Source organism: Budorcas taxicolor, chromosome 11 (genome assembly GCF_023091745.1).
Source record: "Budorcas taxicolor isolate Tak-1 chromosome 11, Takin1.1, whole genome shotgun sequence".
Classification (NCBI taxonomy): domain Eukaryota; kingdom Metazoa; phylum Chordata; class Mammalia; order Artiodactyla; family Bovidae; genus Budorcas; species Budorcas taxicolor.
The window spans coordinates 27,534,477-27,557,708 of NC_068920.1; the positions used below are offsets into that span (position 1 = coordinate 27,534,477).

Sequence of the window (23,232 nt, forward strand, 5' to 3'; positions counted from 1 at the left end):
ATCATCGATTCCTGCTGCTTAAGCCACCCAGACAACCCTAGCAAACTAACACAGCTCTCTCTCTCAAACTTATAAAAAGGAACATTTGCAACTTGACCCAGAGTCTTTGCTTTTCCTTGAAGGGTAGGAAATTTCAGAGCCACTTCCTGTGAACCCCACATTCAGTGGGCTCCCCAGGCTTCAGGCACCCAGCCCTTGTGTCACTGGTCCCTGCATCCCACATCAGGGCTCACCTACTGGTGTTTTTCCAGGTCGGGCTTCCAGCCAGGAGCAAAGTCCTGTTGTTGACACTGACACCGTGAAGGGAGTACCCCAACCAAGCGAAGTCCTCCTCGCCTCTCACCATCCAGTTGGCAGCCTCCACATTCAGCTTTTCTGCACAAGACAAGCAGTGCCTTCTGCTTTACGTGGAAAGACTACAGGAATGGCAAGAGTGGCCCTTTGTGTAGGACAATGAGAAATGGGTTCATTGGGCTGTTTTTGCCACAACTCTTATGTCAGCGCCCCAGCATCGGAAATGGGACTGACGCTTCATACAAAAAATACATTTCTAGAGCTAGCCTCTGTGGAGTGGAGGGTGCTGTTTAAAAAGAGGACCTGTTGGGAATGCTCTTGGCAGTCCAGTGGTCAGGACACTGTGTTCTCACTGCTGAGGATCTGGGTTCAATCCCTGCCTGAGGATTCCACAAACTGCGTGCACCCCACCCCCAAAAAAAAGTCCTGTTGGACAGCTGGAGCGTCACTGGGATGCTTGAGTGTTTTCACTCTTCCATTGAGACACTATGAGGGTAACTACTGCCCACCCTCCTCCCCCAACTTTGGATCCAGGTCGACACACTGGATCCTTCTGTATAGTCAGTAAATCTGTCCACATCACTTGCTGGAACATCTGGAAGACTAAGAATGTTAGAGAATTCAGGTGAAACCACACACAACAAGGAAAATAGGACCAAAATCCCTATGCAAGAGAAGGCACCACAGACTAGAGCAGTGGGGGTCTCCACCCACCTCACCCCCACCCCAGCAAGCACTACCTTGGTCACTGTAACTGGAGCCAGAGTAAAACGCAGCCACAATTCCCTTCTGTTTCCCTCCACCTGGAGCAAAAGGGGAGCCAATCACCAGGTCCGGTTCACTATCTGCATTCACATCTGCCGCCAGGAGGGTCCAGCCCAAGTTACAGTAGGTATCCTGAGGAGAAAACGGGAACCCAACCACCTTTAACTCAGCCTTGAGGCAATTAGGATGCAGTGAGCTCTCGTTTTCTGTACCCGGTGAAGGTGGTCAACATACCTGGCAAGAGATGGTGACGTTGGGGGAAGAAGATAGTTGTCCTTGTTTGGAACCAAAGTAGACGTACACTGCACCCTAGACAAGGACAAACCACAGCATGATTGTGAGACTCGCGATCATGAGACCTGGGAATCTTAAACAAGAGCAAGATAAAGATGACTGATGATGAAATAAATCACCAGCAGAGCCCTGGAGGGTCAGGAGCTCAGTTACTGACTGAAGTCAGTGTCCAGTCCATTGCATCAGCCTCTTCCATCAGATTGTTAAGAGTCCCCAAAGCAGAAACTGTCATTTTTATCACAGTCTCCCCCGCATCTTGCTCTGGGTCTGCCATCCATAATTGTTCAACATATTTGCAGAATGAGCTACTCAGCTGCCCACGACCCTTTCAAAGCCCAGCTCAGTTGCTGGCTCTTCCACGAATCCCCACCACCCCAACCCAGCCCATCACTTCTCTCAACACCGGTGCACCTTGTCAGTACCGCTCACTTGCCTTGGGACACAGGCCATACTGTGACGAACCTGTTCCCATCGTACAACTTGCCTCTCTCCATCCCTCCTCCTTCTAGAATCACTTCCTTTCCACGGTGAGCTGAGGACTGAGGACACAGTGATGGATAAGACCAACCTCTACCCTCCCCGAAAGCTGGCCAAGGGGCAACTGTGACACTGCAGTGTGAGGAGCTACAAAGGGGCAGCAGACGACAGAGTCCCCTGCAGCAAGGTCTAGCCCACACTCCCTCCAAGAAGTGACGCGCTACCCCCCACAGGGAAAAAACATGGAAAAGGGTTTTCCAGGTAGAAGGAACTGGATGAGCATGGGTCCTAACACAAGGGCGCCCGATGGGTCTGGATGACAAATTGTTCCCACGACTCAAGAGTTGACGAGAGAAGGAAAGAGGTGAACCCGGCGGGAGAGGGTGATGAAGGGCCTCTGACTCTACAGCCACTCACGATGCTCAGCTACGGTGTGGACTGCGGGGAGGAGAGCCCTGTGGGCCAGAACCCAGGAGCTCTACTCTCAGGGAGGAAAAGAGGGAACGTGCTGGATTCCGTGCCTGAGGGGAAGGATCCAGGGACTCACCTCCCTGCCCCATGACAGGAAGCTGTGGATTAGCTGGAATTTCTGCCTCCCCTCACTATCTCTCAGCATCCCCAGGGGAGGAAAGGAGGGAAGGAGAATGCAGGACTTGGTGGAATTGGGAAATCCCACCTGTGAAGCCAAACCGAGGCCAGGGAGGCAGGAACAGGATCTGCCAGGTAACCTGAGGTCACAACAAGGACCTGAATGGAGAGCCGGGATCATCTCCCCACAAACACTGCCTGGCACCCCTTCTGCCTGCTTCTCTCTGGAGGCTCCATGGGCACCAGCCTCCGCCCCCACTATCCCCCCCTCCCCACCAGCCTCCTTACTGTGTACGTGAGCTTCTCGGAGCCAACCGAGGGGGCTCCCACCGCCAGGTCAGGCACGCCGTCCACGTTAAAGTCCAGCACAGCCACAGCTGAGCCAAACCGACCTGAGGGCTGAGGAGACACCAGTTACTCCCCCTGGGCTGGGCCACAACCTTCCGAAGAGCACACCTCACTCCCTGGGGACCCCATCGAGCACCCAGGACTGAGGAACCAGACTGTAGCCTGCTTGTAACACATCCATGACCCTCCAGATGGCTAGCTCACCCTAAGGATGTTTCTGGCACATCTGTCTGCCTCAAGGGGAAGATAAGGTGCCGGAGAGAAGAATGTAGGTCCCAAAGAGACACAGATGTAAAGAACAGACTGTTGGACTCTGTGGGAGAAGGCGAGGGTAGGATGATTTGAGAGAATAGCATTGAAACATGTATATTAACATATATGAAATAGATCGCCAGTCCAGGTTCGAGGCATGAGGCAGGGTGCTAAGGGCTGGTGCACTGGGATGACCCTGAGAGATGGTGGGGAACACAGGTACACCCATGGCTGATTCATATGAACATATGGCAAAACCACCACAATATTGCAAAGTAATTGGCCTCCAATTAAAATTTTTTAAAAAAGAATGTAGGTCCTTAAAAGCTCTAGGTTTTCAGAAAATGGTCTTGTGTATCCTTGTTAAGGACTAGACTCCTCTTGGAAAGTACCCAAGATAATACTCACTTAACAGCAGCTAATGTCTGTCGAATACGCAAGATGTTCTAGAGCTGTACTGACCAGTGCAGAAGTCACTAGATAAATGTGGCTGTAACATTTAAATTACTTAAGTCAATTTTTCAGTCTCACTGGCCACATTCAAATGTTCAGAAACCAAAACACTGAGTAGCTCCTATACTGAGCAGCACAGCTTTAAAGCATCTCCATCATTACCAAAGTGTCTATTGATTCTGTTGTAAACACTGTTCAAGCATTTTACATGGATTATTAGCCCCTAATTTCATGGTTTACAGATGGAAAACTCAGCCCATTCAGGTATCATTCTCTTCCAAGGTGGGTTTTATAGATCTTCCATCTCCTGGTGTCTGGAATCAGCCTAGATAGACCTAAAGGTAACTCATGAGGTTCTCCTATCCTTTCACAACTTATCTAACAATGAAGAGTCTTGCACAAATGATGCTTGCTACATCACACACACACCCCAGAACCCACATCTCTTGTTTGTTGGTTAATCTCTCTCTTATTTGTTGGTTAATCTCAGATGTGCAATGGCATCTGAGAACACAGCCCCTTTCTACTGGGTGGGGGGAGGCGGGGTGGGTACTTGATAAATGAGAAAAGATTGCCTGGAGATACAAGAAAGCTACAAGCCCCCCTGCAGGGTAACTCATTCCAAGAAAAAGCATAGCATTCTAAAATAGGCAGATGCTTGATGGAATTCCAGCTGAGCTATTTCAAGTTCTAAAAGATGATGCTATTAAAGTGCTGCACTCAATATGCCAGCAAATTTGGAAAACTCAGCACAGGCCACAGGACTGGAAGAGGCCAGTTTTCATTTCAATCCCAAAGAAAGGCAATGCCAAAGAATGTTCAAACTACCACACAATTGCACTCATCTCACACACTAGCAAAATAATGATCAAGCAAGGCTTCTCCAAGCGAGGCTTCAATAGTACATGAACCGTGAACTTCCAGATGTTCAAGCTGAGTTTAGCAAAGGCAGAGGAACCAGAGATCAAATTGCCAACATCCACCGGATCATAGAAAAAGCAAGACAGTTCCAGAAAAACATTTACTTCTGCTTTACTGACTATGCCAAAGCCTTTGACTGTGTGGATCACAACAAACCGAAAAATTCTTAGAGATGGGAATACCAGACCACCTTACCTGCCTCCTGAGAAATCTGTATGCAGATCAAAAAGCAACAGTTAGAACTGGACATGGAACAACAGACTGGTTCCAAATTGGGAAAGGACTATGTCAAGGCTGTATATTGCCACCCTGATTATTTATCTTATATGCAGAGTACATCATGCGAAATGCTGGGCTGGATGAAGCACAAGCTGGAATCAAGATTGCCAGGAGAAATATCAATAACCGCAGATATGCAGATGACACCACCCTTATGGCAGAAACTGAAGAAGAACTAAAGAGCCTCTTGATGAAAGTGAAAGAGAAGAGTAAAAATTTGGCTTAAAACTCAACATTCAAAAAACGAAGATCATGGCATCTGGTCCCATCACTTCCTGACAAATAGATGGGGAAAATAATGGAAACAATGACAGACTTTATTTTGGGGGGCTCCAAAATTACTGCAGATGGTGACTGCAGCCATGAAATTAAGACTCTTGTTCCTTGGAAGAAAAACTACAACCAACCTAGACAGCATATTAGAAAGCAGAGACTTTACTTTGCTGACAAAGGTCCATTTAGTCAAAGCTATGGTTTTTCCAGTAGTCATGTATGGATGTGAGAGATGGACCATAAACAAAGCTGAGTGCCAAGAAACTGATGCTTTTGAACTGTGGTGTTGGGGAAGATGCTTGAGAGTCCCTTGGACTGCAAGGTGATCAAACCAGTCAATCCTAAAGGAAATCAACCCTGAATATTCATTGGAAGGACTGATGCTGAAATTGAAACTCTAATACTTTGGCCACCTGATGCAAAAAACAGACTCATTGGGGAAGGCCCTGATGCTGGGAAAGATTGAAGGCAGGAGGAGAAGGGGAAAACAGAGGATGAGATTGGTTGGATGGCATCACTGACTCAATGGACATGAGTTGGAGCAAGCTCCAGGAGTTGGTGAGGACAGGGGGGCCTGGTGTGCTGTAGTCCACTGGGTTGCAAAGAGTCGGATACGACTGAGCAACTGAACTGAATTTGAGATGTCTATCCTAATCTTCCATTTTATAGATAAGGACCAGAAAGGTTAACTGCAGACCAAGAATGATGGCTACAAGATTCCCATCTCTAGTGCACTCCATAATGTAGCATCTTCCCCATTACTTAAGGACACTGGGAGACAAAGGCATGGAGTTACCTCCTTCCTCACCCCAAGGATCCTGGATGGAGTTTCCCATCCACAGGAAGCCACTGCCTCTCTCACTCCTTGTCTACAGGAGCCCAAAGGATATACTGTTTATACACTGTGGTGTATAAACTTTACACCATAGTCTGACAGGGCAATGGCTTGGTGAAGAAGAAAGAAGCAACAGGAATAGGTTAATTTATTTTGGAGCTTTTTCATGTGGTGTCAGAAGGGCCCAGAAAATGCTGTCCCTGTCCCTCTGGGACTGTGTGATCACATACTCTGCCATCAACTTAGTAACACCTCTTGGACTCAGGGGCTCCTTCCGTCAGAGCTTAAAGCCAAAGTGAAGTCCCTCAGTCCTGTCCAACTCTTTGCAACCCCATGGACTGTAGCCTGCCAGGCTCTTCCATGCATGGGATTTTCCAAGCAAGAATACTGGAGTGGGTTGCTGTTTCCTTCTCCAGGGGATCTTCTTGACACAGGGATCGAACCTGGGTCTCCTACACTGCAGGCAGACTCTTTACCATCTGAGCCACCAGGGAAGACCTATCAGAGCTTAAACTAGATGATAAACCACTGGACTTTTCATTATTTAAAGTATGTTCAGGAGCACCATCCTATTTTTTCACAGCATTAACTCCACGATGAAAGGTTTAGTAGGGTGTCTGGGACAAGTAAAAGTCTGACCCCCAACTCCTTTGATGCTTGATATTTGGAGTTTGCCACCAAAGCCCCCACACTCATCTGTGGTGGGTAACAGGGTTCAATCGGCCCCTCCTTACTTATCCCTCACATAAGGACGAATACCAACGACGTCCAGGAGGAAAACCCTCCAGGTCTCTAGTGCTCCCAAGAGGAACTCGAGCTGCCTTCATATGGAACATCTGTACAGTTGCTGTGGGATTTTTCTGGTAATGAATAACCACTTAAAACAAAGGAATAAAATCCGACCAAAGTCTGGAGTTTAGTTAATAGTAATTTCCCAGTGTTGGTCTGTTAATTTGGACAAGAATGCCATAATTATGTAAGATGTTAACAAAGGGGAAACTGGGTCAATGGTACATGGGAACTCTCTGGACTGTCTTTAAAACTTTTCTGTGAACCTAAAATTCTTCCAAGAGGACGTCCCTGGTGGTCCAGTGGTTAAGAATCCACCTGCCAATACAGGAGACATGGGTTCGATTTCTGCTCCCAGAAGATTCCACATGCTTGAAGCAACTAAGCCCGAGTGCTACAACTACTGAAGCTCGTGCCCCCTAGAGCCCGTGCTCTCCAACAAGAGATGCATGCATGTGTCTCACTTGCAATCGCATGGATTATAGCCCATAAGACTCCTCTGTCTATGGAATTTTCCAGGCAAGAATACTGGAGTGGGTTGCCACTTCCTCCTTCAGGGGATCTTCCCAACCCAGGGATCGAGCCCACGTCTCTTGCAATGGCAGGCAGATTCTTCACCACTGAGCCACCTGGGAAGCCCCACAATGAGAAGTCCACACACCTCAACTAGAGAGTAGACCCTGCTTACTGCAACTAGAGAAAGCCTATCCACAGCAATGAAGCTCCAGCACAGCCAAAAATAATTTTTTTTAATTTTTTAAATAAAATTCTTACAAGATAAAAAATATTTATATTAAAAGAAAACACCCCAACAAAACAAAACAAGGTTTTATATTATCATATTATCAAGACATCACATCTTGATTGGTTATTCAAAGGCACTCAATAGTAGGGGTATTTCGGAAGGTGTCGGACAAACCACTAAAAGATAAAGAGACAATGAGATCAATGAAGTGAACATGCTTTTCAAAATAAAAGTCACTCCACAGATGCAGGCCCCGGGCTGTTTGTTACTATCATCAATCTCGCCATTGGACATTTATCCTGGAGAGTGTGCCGGGAAAGGCAGGCAGTGACTTATCAACTTTGAAAGGGAAAATATGAGATGCGGCCTCACCTGGAAACCCTCCAGGATCCCGTGGGCCTCCTTGTCCAGGTCCAGGTCGACAGGGGGCAAGCCCAGGTCATTGCCATAGATGAGGTACACACGCCCCACGTGAATGCGGCCTGGGTGGCTGTAGCCAGGGGCGCCCACCACCAGGTCACCATATCCATCCTGGTTGAGATCAGCCGACGTCATCGCCCTGTAAGAAGAAGAGGGAACCCACTGCAGCGTCTACTGAGAGCTCTGGGCAGAACTGTCTCCTGTTCCACTCTAGACTCTAGAGTCTAAATTCCGCTCATTGGTTTTTCCATCCGAAAATATTCAGAGGTTACATTCACCACTGAGGTTATATTGTTTGCGGGATTCAGTCTTGTTCTCTGGAGGGAAGAAACAAAGCCGAAATTGAACAAATCAAGGCCTCTGAGCATTTCTGGACCACAGAACCTGAACACACAAAAAGCACCCTCACAAAGCTTCTTGTTCTACATGCAAAACCCAGAGCAGACAAAGCACAATTCCGGGCTCCACCTGAGAACAGAGAGGAAATCCACCTTGGGCCAATGGCACAGATTGTTTTACAACTGGCTCGATTCATCTCAGTTTGTCACCTGATCAAAGACAAGCTGGTGGTAAGTAGACCACTTTATTTCTACCAGAGCTACACAGAATGCCTTATATTGGAAAAAATTAGAGACTTAGTGGATGTTTCTAAATAAGAGTCTATGACCTGCTGGTTAAAGAGAGGGACAAACTGAGTCAATTGTTCAAATGTCTCGTTTAGGGCTGGAATGACCAAGTCATTTATTTATTTTGGCTCTGATGGCCACATAAAGAATAAATAGCAGGGACTGCTCTGGTGGTTCAGTGCTTAGGACTCCACCTGCCAATGCAGGGGACATGAGTTCGATCCCTGGTCCCAGAAGATTCCATATGCCGCAGGGCAACTAAGCCAGTGCACCACAAATACTGAGCCCACGTACTGCAAGTACTGAAGCTCCCATGCCTAGAGCCCCTGCTCTGCAACAAGAGAAGCCACGGTAATGAGAAGCCTGCACACCATAACAAAGAGCAGCCCCCACTTGCTGCAACTAGAGAAAGCCTATGAAGACCTAGCATAGGCAAAAACAATTTTAAAAAAAAGAAGAAGAAGAAACAGCAGAAGAGAGGAAAAAGAGAAGAGCAGTTTCTAATGGGTGTGACGCCTGGTGGATGGGGTCAGACACACACCATGGAGACACTGCTGGTCTGTATTCCCAAGGTGGGACTCTGGCCAGTAATGGCCCCCACGAAGGAGCTCTGTGCTGCACCCCTCTCCATGTGGCAAGGAGCCCAGCAGAAGGCCCTCATTTGGATTTTCAGGAAGGCGGCCAAGAAGAGCCATTCATTATTCACAAATGAATGGCCAGTAAAGACAGCACTCACCCCCCATTCTTTGTGCTGGAGCTGAATACATTAGCAGCCTGAAGAGGAAGGGCTGTTGATTTATTGTTCCAAGGAAATTGCAACGTTATTTGTATTTTAAAAGTGTGATTTTTAAAAAGACACTTTATAAAAACCTCCCCCCAAAATAGTCACTTTTACATCCTTGGGCTGTTTGGTTGTGAAACAGAGTCCCCCTAAAACAAAGCTCCCTTATCAAGTTTATGATTAATCTCTCTATCCAAACCTTTATTCCCTTCCTTGTGCCCTCTGACCTCAGTCCTGTGCTGCTGCTGCTGCTAAGTCGCTTCAGTCGTGTCCGACTCTGTGGGACCCCATAGGCGGCAGCCCACCAGGCTCCCCCGTCCCTGGGATTCTCCAGGCAAGAACACTGGAGTGGGTTGCCATTTCCTTCTCCAATGCATGAAAGTGAAAAGTGAAAGTGAAGTCGCTCAGCTGTGTCCGACTCTTAGCAACCCCATGGACTGCAGCCTACCAGGCTCTCCCGTCCATGGGATTTTCCAGGCAAGAGTACTGGAGTGGGGTGCCATTGCCTCCTGTGCTAACTGAACACTAATCAACCGGAGCAAGATGACTAAAACCACTACTGTCCATAACACTGTTAATGTACTGTAGTTGGTATTGCAGATGTCATCATTAACGTACAAACACAGCTTGTTTCTTCAGGGCAGGATAAGCTAACAGATCCCCAAACCATGGCTGGAGAATTGCAAACCAGAAACATCCTGACCCCTAAAGTTATGATTAAGAAATGTCACAGGACATTGATCCCAGCTTCCTTGGTCTTCCCCTTTAAAACACTCTAACTCAAAGACCAAATTGGAGTGGACCTGAGGCTTATCCCCATCTCCCTTGCTTGGTGCCCTGCAATAAACGCTGTGCTTTCCTTCACCACAACCTGCTGTCAGTACACTGACTTTGCTGTGCAGCAGGTGATGGAAACCTGAGTTGAGTTTGGTAACAGCTGTTCTTTAAAAATCAGAGCAACCCCTAAAATTCTCTTTATTATTGTGGTGTTCCAGGCTTTTGCCTTATGAAGTTATAATAGTCCTGTCAGTATAATAGCCACCTACTTTTATCCTAATGTCATTAGATGCCCAAAAATGTGTAATAATCTATCTCCAAAAAACACTGAAGTTTTAAAAATATTCTATAAAGTGATAGTTTCTTGCTGTGGTTATTTAATAAAGTCAAACTTCCTTATATTTAAACATATTTTTTGGTCAGAATCAATCATCAAAAAGTCTACAAACAATAAATGCTGGAGAGGGTGTGGAGAAAAGGGAACCCTCTTCCACTGTTGATGGGAATGTAAATTGATACAGCCACTATGGAAGACGGTATGGAGATTCCTTAAAAAACTAGGAATAAAACCATCATATGACCCAGTAATCCCACTTCTAGGCATATATCCTGAGGAAACCAAAACTGAAAAAAGACACTTGTACCCCAATGTTCATTGCAGCACTATTTAATAGCTAGAACATGAAAGCAACCTGGATGTCCATAGACAGATGAAAGGATAAAGAAGTTGCGGTACCTATGCACAATGTAATATTACTCAGCCATAAAAAGGAATGCATTTGAAGCAGTTCTAATGAAGTGGATGAACCTATTATGTATTAGATAGAATGAGCCTATTATACAGAGTAAAGTAAGTCAGAAAGAGAAAGATAGATATCGTATAATAACACATATATATGGACTCTAGAAAGATGGTGCTGAAGAATTTATTTGCAGAGCAGCAATGGAGAAACAGACATAGAAAGCAGACCTATGGACACGGGGAGAGGGGAGGAGAGGGTCAGACATATAGAGAGAGTAACATGGAAACTTACATTACCATATACAAAATAGATAGCCAATGGGAATTTGCTATATGTCTCAGGGAACTCAAACAGGGGCTCTGTATCAACCTAGAGGGGTGGGACAGGGAGGGAGATGGGAGGGAGGTTCAAGAAGGAGGAGACATATGTATACCTAAGGCTGATTCATATTGAGGTTTGACAGAAAACAACAAAATTCTATAAAGCAATTATCCTCAATTGAAAAATAAATAATATTTTTTTAAAAAATCAAGGCTTAACAAAAAAACATTTTTAATCAATTTTAAGGAGATAGTTTTATCTTTAGCATAAATTAAGCAATAAATTCACGTTTTTGTTGATGAATTGATTGGAAAATGAAGTGTTACCAGGTACCATGTTAAACATTTGTGAATGACCGCTTGAAATCAATACTGATGAAAATATTCAGGAATTAGATATATTCATACCTACCAACCAAGCCTCGTGTAGGGAAGGGACAAGTAGTAAGATGCTGAGGGGCTAGAAACATGTGTCAGTGGCTGAGAGCTGCCAATAAACATCTCACGTATGCTCCTCTCCAAAGACTTGTACATGAAGGATAAGGAATCCTGAAATTAAATGATTACAGACAGAAAAAGACACAGCATAATCAACAAAGTTACCACTTCGTGTCAAAGGCATTAGACTTTAAGGAATAAGTTTGAGCTTTTTTTTTTAATATCTATTTATTTCCTTGGCTGCACTGAGTCCCAGTTGGGGCACGCAGGATCTTCAGTCTTCATTGCAGCACGTGGGTCTTTAAGTTGCATCATCTGAACTCTTAGTTGTGGTATGTGGGACCCAGCCCCCTGACTAGCGATCAAACCCAGGCCCCTGGGAGCACAGAGTCCCAGCCACTGGATCACCAGGGAAGTCCTAAGAAACAAGTTTGCACAAGTGCTGAAAAATAACTTATTGACTCCTATCAACCTGAAAGGAGACTTAAGACTGGAAATTACGAGAGTGAAATCACACCCGTAATATATGCTCAGGGATGGGAGTTATAGCCTAAAGGTCAGGACCATCACGAGAAGAAAGAGTCAGTTGAGATTAACCTGAACCAACCAAGTTAGGATAGTCTATTAATGTGCAGAATGTAACTGAACAAAACAATTGTTAAAAAATAAAAAGTTTTTAGAAGGTAAGTCCACTCAAATCTAGAACTATAAATATATTTGTGTATATATATCTGCCTTTTCTCCCCGCAAACAAATGAACTGGAATGCCACCACGATGCCAGAAACCCTCCCAACCATATTCAGGTTGAGAGCCTGCTGGATTTGCTTCGAGTCCCAAGAAGCTGGGAAGGCATGAGGGGTCACGTGTGGAGGGCTGGAAGCTGTGTGCAAGAGAAATGGGGGGGTGGGGGGTGGGCAGCAAGCCCCCCAGCTTAGGGTGCTGAATTGTTCTTAGTGTGGTTACTGCGGACACACAAACACAGGCCAGAGTGGCCCCAAGCAAACTGGTCAGGCACTGGATCCATCCAAGTTCAGGGAACACAACTCAAAATCCACCCCAGGTGACATAAGATCAAATGAGAACTGTCGGCTGCCCCAGAGCAGGTTCAGCTCAGAGCTATGGGGCAGCCCTGGACGCCCAGGCTCCAGAGAAGCACAGCTTAGAAGGGCCCTGCAGGAAGGGACTCAGCCTTCTGTTTTTCCAGTCTAACCTCTCTGGCAGGTCGCCCCCGGATTGCTCACCTGAAGCCCACTTCTGGCTTCCTCTTTCATTCAGAAATCACCATGCCAGGCATCACGCCAGGCCTTGGGAATGTAAAGTCCTTCTCTTACACAACTTTTCCTTTTGTGAAGGAGACAGATACAAATAACTGCAGCACGCATGATGTGTGTTTGGACAGAGCTTCCTGGTCTAAGTCTCGGTACAACCATTTGCAGAACTCACTGCAAAATGAAAATGCAGAGCTGCTTGTTCAAAAGTTATTAAAAATTTGACCCTCCTCTCCACTGCTGGTGAGAATGAAAATTGATACAACCACTATGGAGACAAGTATGGAGTTTCCTCAGAAAAGTAAAAAATGGATTTATTATATGATCCAGTAATCCCACTCCTGGGCAAATATCCAGAGAAAACCATGAATTCAGAAAAATACATGCACACCAATGTTCATTGCAGCACTATTTACAATAGCCGAGATATGGAAGTAACCTAAATGTCCATCGACAGAAGAATGAACAAAGAAGATGTGGTGTGTGTGTACATATATATTTACACACACACACACACACAATACTACTCAGCCATAAAAAAGAACGATATAATGTCATTTGCAGCCAGATGGATGGACCTAGAGGTTATCATACAAAGTGAAATAAATCAGACAGAGAAAAACAAATATCATATGATATCATAAGTGGAAACTTCAAAAAATGATACAGGGAACTTATTTACAAAACAGAAACGGACTAACAGACTTTGAAAACAAACTTACAGTTACCAGAGGGGAAACAGTGTGGAGAGAGAAAATTAAGAGTTTGGAATCAACCCATACTCACTGCTGTATATAAAATAGATAATCAACAAGGACACAGGGAACTCAATACTCTGTAACAATCTATACAGGAAAAGAATTTGAAAAAGAAAGGCTATATATATATATATGCATAACTAAATCACTTAGCCATATACCTGAAAGTAACACCACACTGTAAATCAACTATACTTCAATATACAATAAAATTTATATTTAAAAAAGATAAGAATTTTAAGGCAATAACAGCAGAACATTAAACCAAATATGGGGAGGGACTTCCCTGGTAGTTCAGTAGCTAAGACTCCATGATCCCAGTGCAGGGGGCATCAGTTCAATCCCTGGTCAGGGAACTAGATCCCCCATGCTGCAATAAAGATCGAGTGCAGCCAAATAAACAAATATTTAAAAACTTTAAAATGAATAAATAAGCCAAGTAGGGGGCCCTGCTAAGCATGACAAAGGGCACCTTCTACATGACTGCACAGGCTGCACACCGTGAAGGAGGCTCTACTGGGACCCTCACCCAGGTCACAAAATCGTTTAAACCCTTCTCTACAATCTGACGCCAACTTCCCTTCCCAACTCTCACAAGTACTTTGATTTCTTGTCTTGTGTTCCAGGCAAATAAGACTGCTCAAATTTCCAAACATCCTGAAACTTTCCTAACCCATTACCAGAAATACTTGCTCAGTGACGAAAAACGATTAGTTGGTTACTATTCAAGACCTAACTCAGATTCCAGCTTCTGCATGAAACATACTATTCAAGGCCTAACTCAGATTCCAGCTTTTGCATGAAACCTTCTCTGATGGCAGCTACATAATTTTTTTTTAATCTGATAGGTTGTGTCTCTCCTCCCACCAACCATGGTATTAGTTGCATCTTCCTTAGAAATGGTTAGTTTTGTATTTATAACCCCATTAGACTAAAATTTTCTAAACATCAGAGACTGTTTCCCTTTCATCTTCTATCCCCCCACCAGAATGGCTGACACTTAAGATAATCTCGTGGAGGAACTTGATAGGCAGTGGTATTCCCTTGGTGTGGGGCTTTGCACTATGAACCTGCAATACTGCTGACACATTTTGCATTAAGGAGAGAGCAGGAGTGACCCAAGGGCCACCTTGAGCTCCACTGGGCTTTCCAAAGGCCACTGAGGTTCAGACCTTCGTCATAGGATGTCTCCAGAACAAACCAGACTTGAAGACCAAGAATACTTGTAAGCCTGGCTCATGCCCAGGTGACTTTCAATGAACAATTAAACAGCCAGTGATCCTACAAAACACAGTATCACAGGAAGCACACTGCACCTCTCCATTAAAAGCAGAAAATTCTTACCATGGTCCAGGAATCCACACTAAAGAAGACTCCTCTTTTGGTATAGTTTATATGCTTTCCAATAGTTTTAGTTAGGGCTGCAGTCACATTTTTATGAAAACCATTTTTCTGTACTTTTGAGCTGCTAGAGAGAGAGAGGAATGAAATAGTTAAGACTGAGGAAATAGCAACTCACCCTGAATAACTGAGTTAAGATGTAATCAAGTTAACCCCAGGTTAAAAGGTCATAAAATTTTAACATCTGCAAGTTTAAGGAACAGCAACACAAAAAGGAAATTTTTAGAAAAACTTCTATAGGATATTCCACAACACCTTTTAATAAACCCATTTCTAAGGTTGAAAAAGCCAGTCTTTACAAAAATATTTTCATTAGCCTCAAAGTTCTATAAGTGTATGAGTTTGGATTCTTTCCAGATTACTGAAAAAAAAAAATCAGAAGTTAAATCAACATATTCATATTAATGACCCAGAAATGGTCATAGCTATTCAGGAAACTGGTATGCAAGTGGACTGATTTTGCTTTAAAGACATAGGAGAATTAATTATACAATAAAAATACATTTTTAAATCATATGTTTTAACAAGTCTACATATCAGATGCCTAAAAAGGCAGGCAGGTTTCAGAAATGCTTACAGATAGGCCACAGATGAACAAAGAGGGCCTAAGATATCAGCCAGTGTAGGGACCCCAACAATCTAGAGTTCTTAAACCCAACCTAAAGACATTCAGTTATCTTAAAATGAAACTTACCTAATTCGAATAATTTAAACAGTGTGGGCTTACCTGAACTCTTTTTTGCACATTTTCAATTCTCTTGAAGCTCTGAACTCTCTCCTTAGCATCTTTTATTGCAATGATTTTCTTTTTGAGTATCTAACACTTGCTCACCCTTAAATATCTTGGCTGAAGCATCAACTCTTCACAGGAAGTCTCCTGTGGCTGAGTTAGGACACTCTGTGGTACATTACATATCCATACTCCCAGAGTTGTGGTATGTGCGTGAATGGATAGAAAGCAATTACCACCTGAGTGCCCAGTGCTTGCGCTTCCTAACGCTCAAGGGTACCGACAAGTTCTCGTTCAGTGCCCATCTATCTGGCCACCTGCCAGGCCATCCATCCTGAGAGCAGAAGCTGTTTCTGTCTCATTCACAATGAGGTCTCTAGACGCCTAAACTAGTTCCTGGTGAGGAGGAAATATCATAATTTGTTCTAGCTTATTAGTAATATAATATTTATAGGGCTAATATAGTTATCACATACATGAATAAATGGTTGGTACCCAACTCCAGCAGGGAACACCACCCCTTAGGGTACAAATCAGATCCTCTGGCTCTTTTCCTCAGAAACTAGCTGAAAGGGCTTCTCCCCACCAGTATCACTGATGATTACTTTTTCAGGGAAGAATACGGTCACAGTTTACGAGTAATGGCAATAATGGTGATGATAATAATATGATTAGCTATCATTTACTAGTTAGTGAGCAACTTGGTAATGTGGTTTGCTGTTTTGTTTAGTCACTAAGTCGTGTCCAACTCTTTTGCAACCCCATGGATTGTAGCCCGTCAGCCTCTTCTGTCCGGGGGATTTCCCAGGCAAAAATACTGGCGTGGGTTGCCATTTCCTTCTCCAAGGTATCTTCTTGATCCAGGGCTCAAACCCACGTCTCCTGCATCTCCTGCACTGGCGTGCAGGTCCTTTACCACTGGCACCACCCTGGAAACCCAACTAAGGTGGTAATTGCTTCTATCCATTCACGCACATACCACAGCTCTGGGAGTATGGATATGTAATTTTTACAATTTGCCAGAGGAAGCTGCAGCTCAAAAAATAATTAGGCAACTTGTTTAAAAATCACACAATGGCAGCCCCGGAGCTGGAACCTCTGTCTACAAAGCCCATGCTTTCAGAGTCTACTGAGCACCCCTCTGAGTGAGATGCTTTTTTTCTGTGAGTCATTTGGGAATCCACTTACCCCTGGGTGTTGTTTTGTTGACCGCCACATGTGATGAACAGAGGGTTCTCAGGGAGGTCGCAGTTACTAGGGAAATAGCCAGATGAGTTAGGTGTTTTTCTACCTTCTTTTCAAGCATGAATTTTTCTGAGAATCAGTGTCACATTTCAAGCCATCTCCCCAAAGTCTTAGTGTAGAGGTGTTTATGACTTAGCCAGACAGGACTGGTGAAGGGCCTGAGTCCTACTTGATCAGGGTGGATAGGCAGGTGGTAGCATGGTAACACAGGCCACCCCAAACCCCTGGTCACCCCCAGACTCAGCTTCCCCCTTCCCTCCCAATTCCATCTGCTGAGTTCTCCCTGCTGACAGGAACCATCTCAGAGTTAGAGACTGAAAGAAAATCACTCCCAACTGTGTCACCTTCTGCCCATCGATGTCTGGTGTTATAATTTCTCAGTCTCATTCCTTTCAAAGCTAAATTTTTTAAAATTGCCTGGTGGGGATTTCCCTGGCTAAGACTTCACACTCCCTGTGCAGGGGGCCTGGGTTCGATCCCTGGTTGGGGAACTAGATCCCACATGCTGTAACTATGATCAAAGATCCTGAGTGCCACAACTAAGACCAGTGCAGCCAAATAACTTTTTTTTTTTTAATTTTTAAAATAAAATTCCCTGGTGTTCCAGTGGCTAGGACTCTGCACTTTTGTTGCTGTGGGCCCAGGTTCCATCCCTGGTTGGGGAACTAAGATACCATAAGCCACTGGGCACAGCCAAAAAAAACAAATAAAAATAGCTGCAGCACCTCTAACCTTTGCTTTAATAAAAATTAAAAACAAAAATTTACAAATTCAATAATTAAGTAGGTAGCTAAGTCTCCCTTTTTACAAGTAAAAAGGCTCTGATAGAATGTAAGATGTGAACTTTCTCCCTAACACTGAACAGACGCACTAAGAGAGTGGGGATGATTACATAAGAGTTTATTCTAGGATGAAGACTATCTGGAGGGAGAGGAAGACTGGAAAACCCCATGGACAGAGGAGCTGCCACAGACCCTCTTTCCCCCTGCTGGCTGATGCTTAAGCTGTCCTTTCCCTGCAGAAGGTCTGCCTCCAGTGGTCCCTATCCAGACCCAGCCCTACCCTGCCCAGTTCAGCAGCATGGGAGGGGCTCCATCCTGAGTGGTGTGGTTGGAAATGGGTTCTGAGAGAACCTCGGTTCCCTCAGACCATGAACAGATCCTGTGAGAGCCGAAATGTCTAATGTTGCAGTTGGAACTGGGGACAAGACCAGTCTACCCTGGTCTGCATCTGAGTCTCTGGTTGACATTCATCCTGGGTGTGCTGGGGCAGAGCAGAAAAGGAGCTGGAGGTTGAGATGCTCTCCCATCGGGGCTGCATGTCAGATTCCAACAGAAGGCTGTGCCTTACAAATGCCTTCATTTCTGACTTTCTTTTGGAGTATGGGCCTTAAGTGAAATGTCCTCTGAAACCCTGGAGCCTTGAGAGCTCAATCAGGGTGGAGAGGAAAAGATGGCTGTATCGACTGCTGGAGCTTGGGGAGGTGGGCATCCCAGCCCACAGCATGGGGTCTCCCAAAAGAAACAGATGTTGCACAGCTGGTGAAGCGGATTCCTTCCCACTTGAGCCATTTCTCCCAGGTCATGAACTTGGCAGAATGTACCTCTCCATCCCTAAGACAGGAGAGACATCAGCAAACCCAACCAGATGGGAGTGAGTTGGAGTTTTGAAGTGACAGTTTTCATTCTTCCCCTGCTTCCTTAGGGCATGACAGCACTTCCTGAGACTTTGTCCTCATTTGATCAACTGAAAAACCTGGGAGTTATGATGGGGATGGAATAGCAACTCAGGGAGTGACTGGCAGAAGAAAGAGTAAGAATTCACCTGGTCCCATTCTTTAACATGTAACTTGTCAGATGGTAAATATTAGTGGACCAAAACGCCATATCTTCCAGCCCTCCTAGGAAGTATTCTTGAAATTGTTCCACCAAAAATGGGGATTTTCCAGAATAAGTGGGATAAAGCTATGGCAAAGAGAAAGAAAAATAATCTAATAACTGAATCAAGTGCTTCTCATGGTATCTATAACACTTTCAATTCAGATTTTGAAGAATATTTACCTTGGAAATAGCTAACATCTCCGCATACCTGCAACATAAGCAATAATTTAGACTGTAAGTTGTGATTTCCACGAAGAAATGAAACGAATGAAGAAAAAGTTCCAGCAACAGGTACCCACTATCACGCAACTGACTTTGAACAAGCAAAATCCATAAATCCAATACCCACACTCAGGCAGCTAAAGCATCAGAAAGTGTGTTAAGGAAGTCACAATAAAATCACTTGCAAATATTCCTCCAGTTACACTTACATTTCCAAGAACTGAAGGTATGAACAGTCAACAATGGCTCTTTTGGTGATGACTACTCGGCCGTAGAGTTCTTTATAAATTCCCAGGAGATCTTCAACAGGCACATACCTGAGAAAAGCATTAGAATCAAATAAGGGCTGTTTTGATTCTGAAGTTCAAGATAACAACAGTCACAGCAGCTACCAGTGATTCCAGGATTAATAGGTGCCAGACACCATGCAAAGGACTTTACATGCATTATTCATTTAATCTTACCAACAACCCTGGGTGATTGATACTATCACAGTCCTACTTCACATACAGGAGACTAAGGCACAGTTCAATAATTTGCCCAAGGCTGCAGAGCAAATGACTGGAACCCTAATCAAATATTTATACAAAGATAAGAAACTATGAGTAGCTCACAGAGTCAACAAAAGGGTCTGAAATGTAGTACTTGAGTGCAACCTCAAAAATGACAGAATGATCTCAGTTCATTTTCAAGGCAAATCATTCAACATCGCAGTAATCCAAGTCTATGCTCCAAACACTAATGCCAAAGAAGCTGAAGTTGAACAGTTCTATGAAGACCTGTAAGACCTTTCAGAACTAACACCAAAAAAAAAGATGTCCTTTTCATCATAGGGGACTGGAATGCAAAAGTAGGAAGTCAAGAGATACCTGGAGTAACAGGCAAGTTTGACCTTGGAGTACAAAATGAAGCAGAATAAAGACACAGTTTTGTCAAGAGAACATCTAGTTTTGTCAAGGGAACATCTAGTTTTGTCAAGAGAACATCTAGCAAAGACCCTTTTCCAGAAATACAAGAAAAGACTATACATGGACATCACTAGATGGTCAATACTGAAATCAGATTGATTATATCTTTGAAGCTGAAGATGGAGAAGCTCTATATAGTCAGCAAAAATAAGAGTAGGAGCTGACTGTGGCTCAGATCATGAGCTCATTATTGCAAAATTCACGCTGAAATTGAAGAAAGTAGGGAAAATCACTAGACCATACAGGTAAGACCTAAAGCAAATCCCTCATGAATATACAGTGGAAGTGATGAATAGTTTCAAAGGATTAGATCTGGTAGACAGAGTGCCTGAAGTACTATGAATGGAGGTTCGTAACACTGTACAGGAGGCAGTGACCAAAACCATCCCAAAGAAAAAGAAATACAAGAAGGCAAAGCGGTTGTCTGAGAAGGCTTTACAAATAGCCAAGGAAAGAAGAGAAGCAGGAGAAATATCAACAACCTCAGATATGCCGATGATGCCACCCTAATGGCAGAAAGTCAAGAGGAACTAAACAGCCTCTTCATGAGGGTGAAAGAGGAGAGTAAAAAAGCCATCTTAAAACTCAGCATCCAAAATACTAAGATCATGGCATCTGGTCCCATCACTTCATGGCAAACAGAAGTGGGGAAAGTGGAAGTAGTAACAGATTTTATTTTCTTGGGCTCAAAAAATCACTGCAGATTGTGACTGCAGCCAGCCATGAAATTAAAAGATGTTTGCTCCTTTCCTCCTTCAAGGAAATCTGTGACAAACCTAGACAGCATATCAATAAGCAGAGATATCACTTCGTTGACAAAGATGCATATAGTCAAAGCTGTGGTTTTTCTATTAGTCATGTACAGATGTGAGACGTGGATCACAAAGAAGGCTGAGTGCTAAAGAATTGATGTTTTTGAGTTGTGGTGTTGGAGAAGACTCTTGAGAGTCCCTTGGACTCCAATGAGATCCAACCAGTCAATCCTAAAGGAAATCAACCCTGAACATTCATTGGAAGGACTGATGCTGAAACTGAAGCTCCAATACTTTGGCCACATGATGCAAAGAGCTGACTCACTGGAAAATACCCTGATGTTGGGAAAGACTGAAGGCAAAAGGAGAGGGGGGTGGCAGAAGATGAGATGTTTAGATAGCATCACCGACTCAATGGCCATGAATTTGAGCAAACTCCAGGAGACAGTGAAGGTCAGGGGAGCCTAGCATGCTGCAGTCCATGGGGTCACCAAGAGTCAGACAGGACTTAGTGACTGAACAACAACATATAAAAGGAATGTTTAGTTTTGTGAATTCCAAGAGCAATAGAAGATATTTTTATTCTTTCGAGTTGCATCATTCTCAGGAATCATTTTTTAAAAACGCTCCAAAATAACCCTTCATCCCAACATCCTACTTTCAGAATATACAGCGGTAGGTAGTAAAAGAGAAGTCTAAGTCAAGTTTTTGATTCAGAGGTATTAGTTATTTCAGTTGGAGGAAGAGCCACATTTTAAAAATTAAGTTTATACTGTTATCTTTTATCTTTAAGAAACCTTAGATTATACCAGATATAAATATAAATACAAACAAACTTAATTTAGTGTATCTATAAGAAGGAATCTATTGAGATGTCCATTTTTTACTTTACAAGCACACCAGAATGATCTTCTGCATAAATATAGCTTAGAAGTCTAGCAGAAAGCCTAACAAAAATATTTTTTGAGATGAATCACCAAGTTAGCAAGAAAGTGAAATTTTCCAATGGCCCAAAATAAGTTGGAGCTGGAAACTTTGGCAGGTAAGTGAGTGGGAAAGCCAGTTTTTGCCCTGAAGACATCTGCTAAACCTGGGAACCTAGGAGATTTCTTTTTTTTTTTTTTTTTGGATAGTTGTGTGGCATACAAGAGACGAGAGCTAAAGTATAGGAATCACCCAAAGTGGGCCATTTCTCACAGGAAACTCCTCATTAAAGGCTATACCTTCTGCATGAACATTAGCCAGAAATAAATCCAACATGCTAACAAAGACAGCAAAGAAACCTCTGTCTTCATCTTGGAAATGGATAGAGAGAGGGAAAGCTGTCTTGCCCCTAGAATCAGTAACCACTACCCAGCCCTACAAATGTTTGGTCTTGCATTCATGCTATCTGCGTAGTAAGAAAAACTTCTAGGGTTGAATATCATTTAAATGTGGTCCCAGTTAATGATGCCTTGAGGTAGCCTGCAGAATGCAAGACAAGCCTTCCCTGGAGAAATACAACTGTAACTTAAGCCTTGAGGAATTCAAGCACCACTGAATAAAACTGAAAGAAGACCAGATCCTGGATGATGCGCAATGTGAAATGGGCATCTCACCCAGTGCAGAGCACCCTGTGTGGAGAGTCGGTGGAGAACCTCAGGTCCCTGCTGCCGCCACCTCTTCCTGGGGCATCCAAAGGCCAGTTGTCCTCAACTGCCTTGAGAGTGACCTGTTGGTTCTGGGTCTCCCTTAGTTCTGAGGCAGCTGGACCAGGGATGGGAATGGACAACTTGCCAGGCCCCCAGCTCTAGTTCTTTTTTGTTCCGTAAGCATTCCTCCCTGCTTCCAGCTCTCCATACTCAGAGACTAAGACTGAGGGACAGAGTCACGTCACCTCCCATCTGTTTAGTAAACATGTGAAGAAACAACAACAAGAACAGTGTATCCAACAGTAATATCTGATAAATCAGACTGGAAGGCAGCAAGTATTGTAAAATATAAAGACAGCCACCAGATAGAAAGTTCGATTCATCAGAAAGACATGAGATTTGAAAATGTAAATATACTTAACAACATATGTTCAAGTACATGTATAGCAAACTTTGACCTAACTACAAGGAGAAATTGAAAAATTTCATCATCATAGAAGATTTTTAAATGAATTTCTCAATAATTGTGAGACTGTCCAGATAAAAGTAGTAAGATTATATTATTTAAAACTTATGAATCTTCTGATTTGAGCAGTACATTTAAAAAGCTTGAGCTAATACATATATATATATAGTGTTAAACCACAAATTGGAGAATTAACATTCTTTTCAAGTACAGATGAAAAATTAATAATAATTAAATAAATGCTAATAGATAAAAATTAATCATTTGGTAGACCTTAAAGTCAAGACTCAAAGTTCACAGGAACCAAAGAGTAGAAGGAAAAAACAAATATAAGAAAAAGTAATAAAAGAGAAAAAAACCATATAGTATTAATAGAAAGGATCAATAAAGCCAAAAGTTTTTCAATAATAAAACTGAAAAATATTAGCCATGATTAATTGTTTGAAAACATAAGAGAAGGCATAATAAATAACAATTATACCAAACGAACAG

The 23,232-nt window shown here is 43.5% G+C and overlaps 2 protein-coding genes across 2 annotated transcripts in view; both read right to left on the reverse strand.

Moving 5' to 3' along the window:
• TDP2 (tyrosyl-DNA phosphodiesterase 2) overlaps positions 1-23,232 on the reverse strand; it is a 276,571-nt gene that overhangs the window by 110,405 nt on the left and 142,934 nt on the right. The gene's annotated exons all lie outside the window — the stretch shown is intronic.
• GPLD1 (glycosylphosphatidylinositol specific phospholipase D1) overlaps positions 1-23,232 on the reverse strand; it is a 51,915-nt gene that overhangs the window by 8,660 nt on the left and 20,023 nt on the right. Inside the window, exons 9-19 of the mRNA XM_052649234.1 lie at positions 19,133-19,240; positions 18,882-18,909; positions 18,646-18,785; positions 16,765-16,830; positions 14,790-14,913; positions 11,393-11,529; positions 7,686-7,872; positions 2,707-2,817; positions 1,294-1,368; positions 1,035-1,191; positions 234-375 (exon numbers count right to left, since the gene is read on the reverse strand). Coding sequence (XP_052505194.1) covers positions 234-375; positions 1,035-1,191; positions 1,294-1,368; positions 2,707-2,817; positions 7,686-7,872; positions 11,393-11,529; positions 14,790-14,913; positions 16,765-16,830; positions 18,646-18,785; positions 18,882-18,909; positions 19,133-19,240 — 1,275 coding nt within the window. The remainder of the gene's footprint in view (positions 1-233; positions 376-1,034; positions 1,192-1,293; positions 1,369-2,706; positions 2,818-7,685; positions 7,873-11,392; positions 11,530-14,789; positions 14,914-16,764; positions 16,831-18,645; positions 18,786-18,881; positions 18,910-19,132; positions 19,241-23,232) is intronic.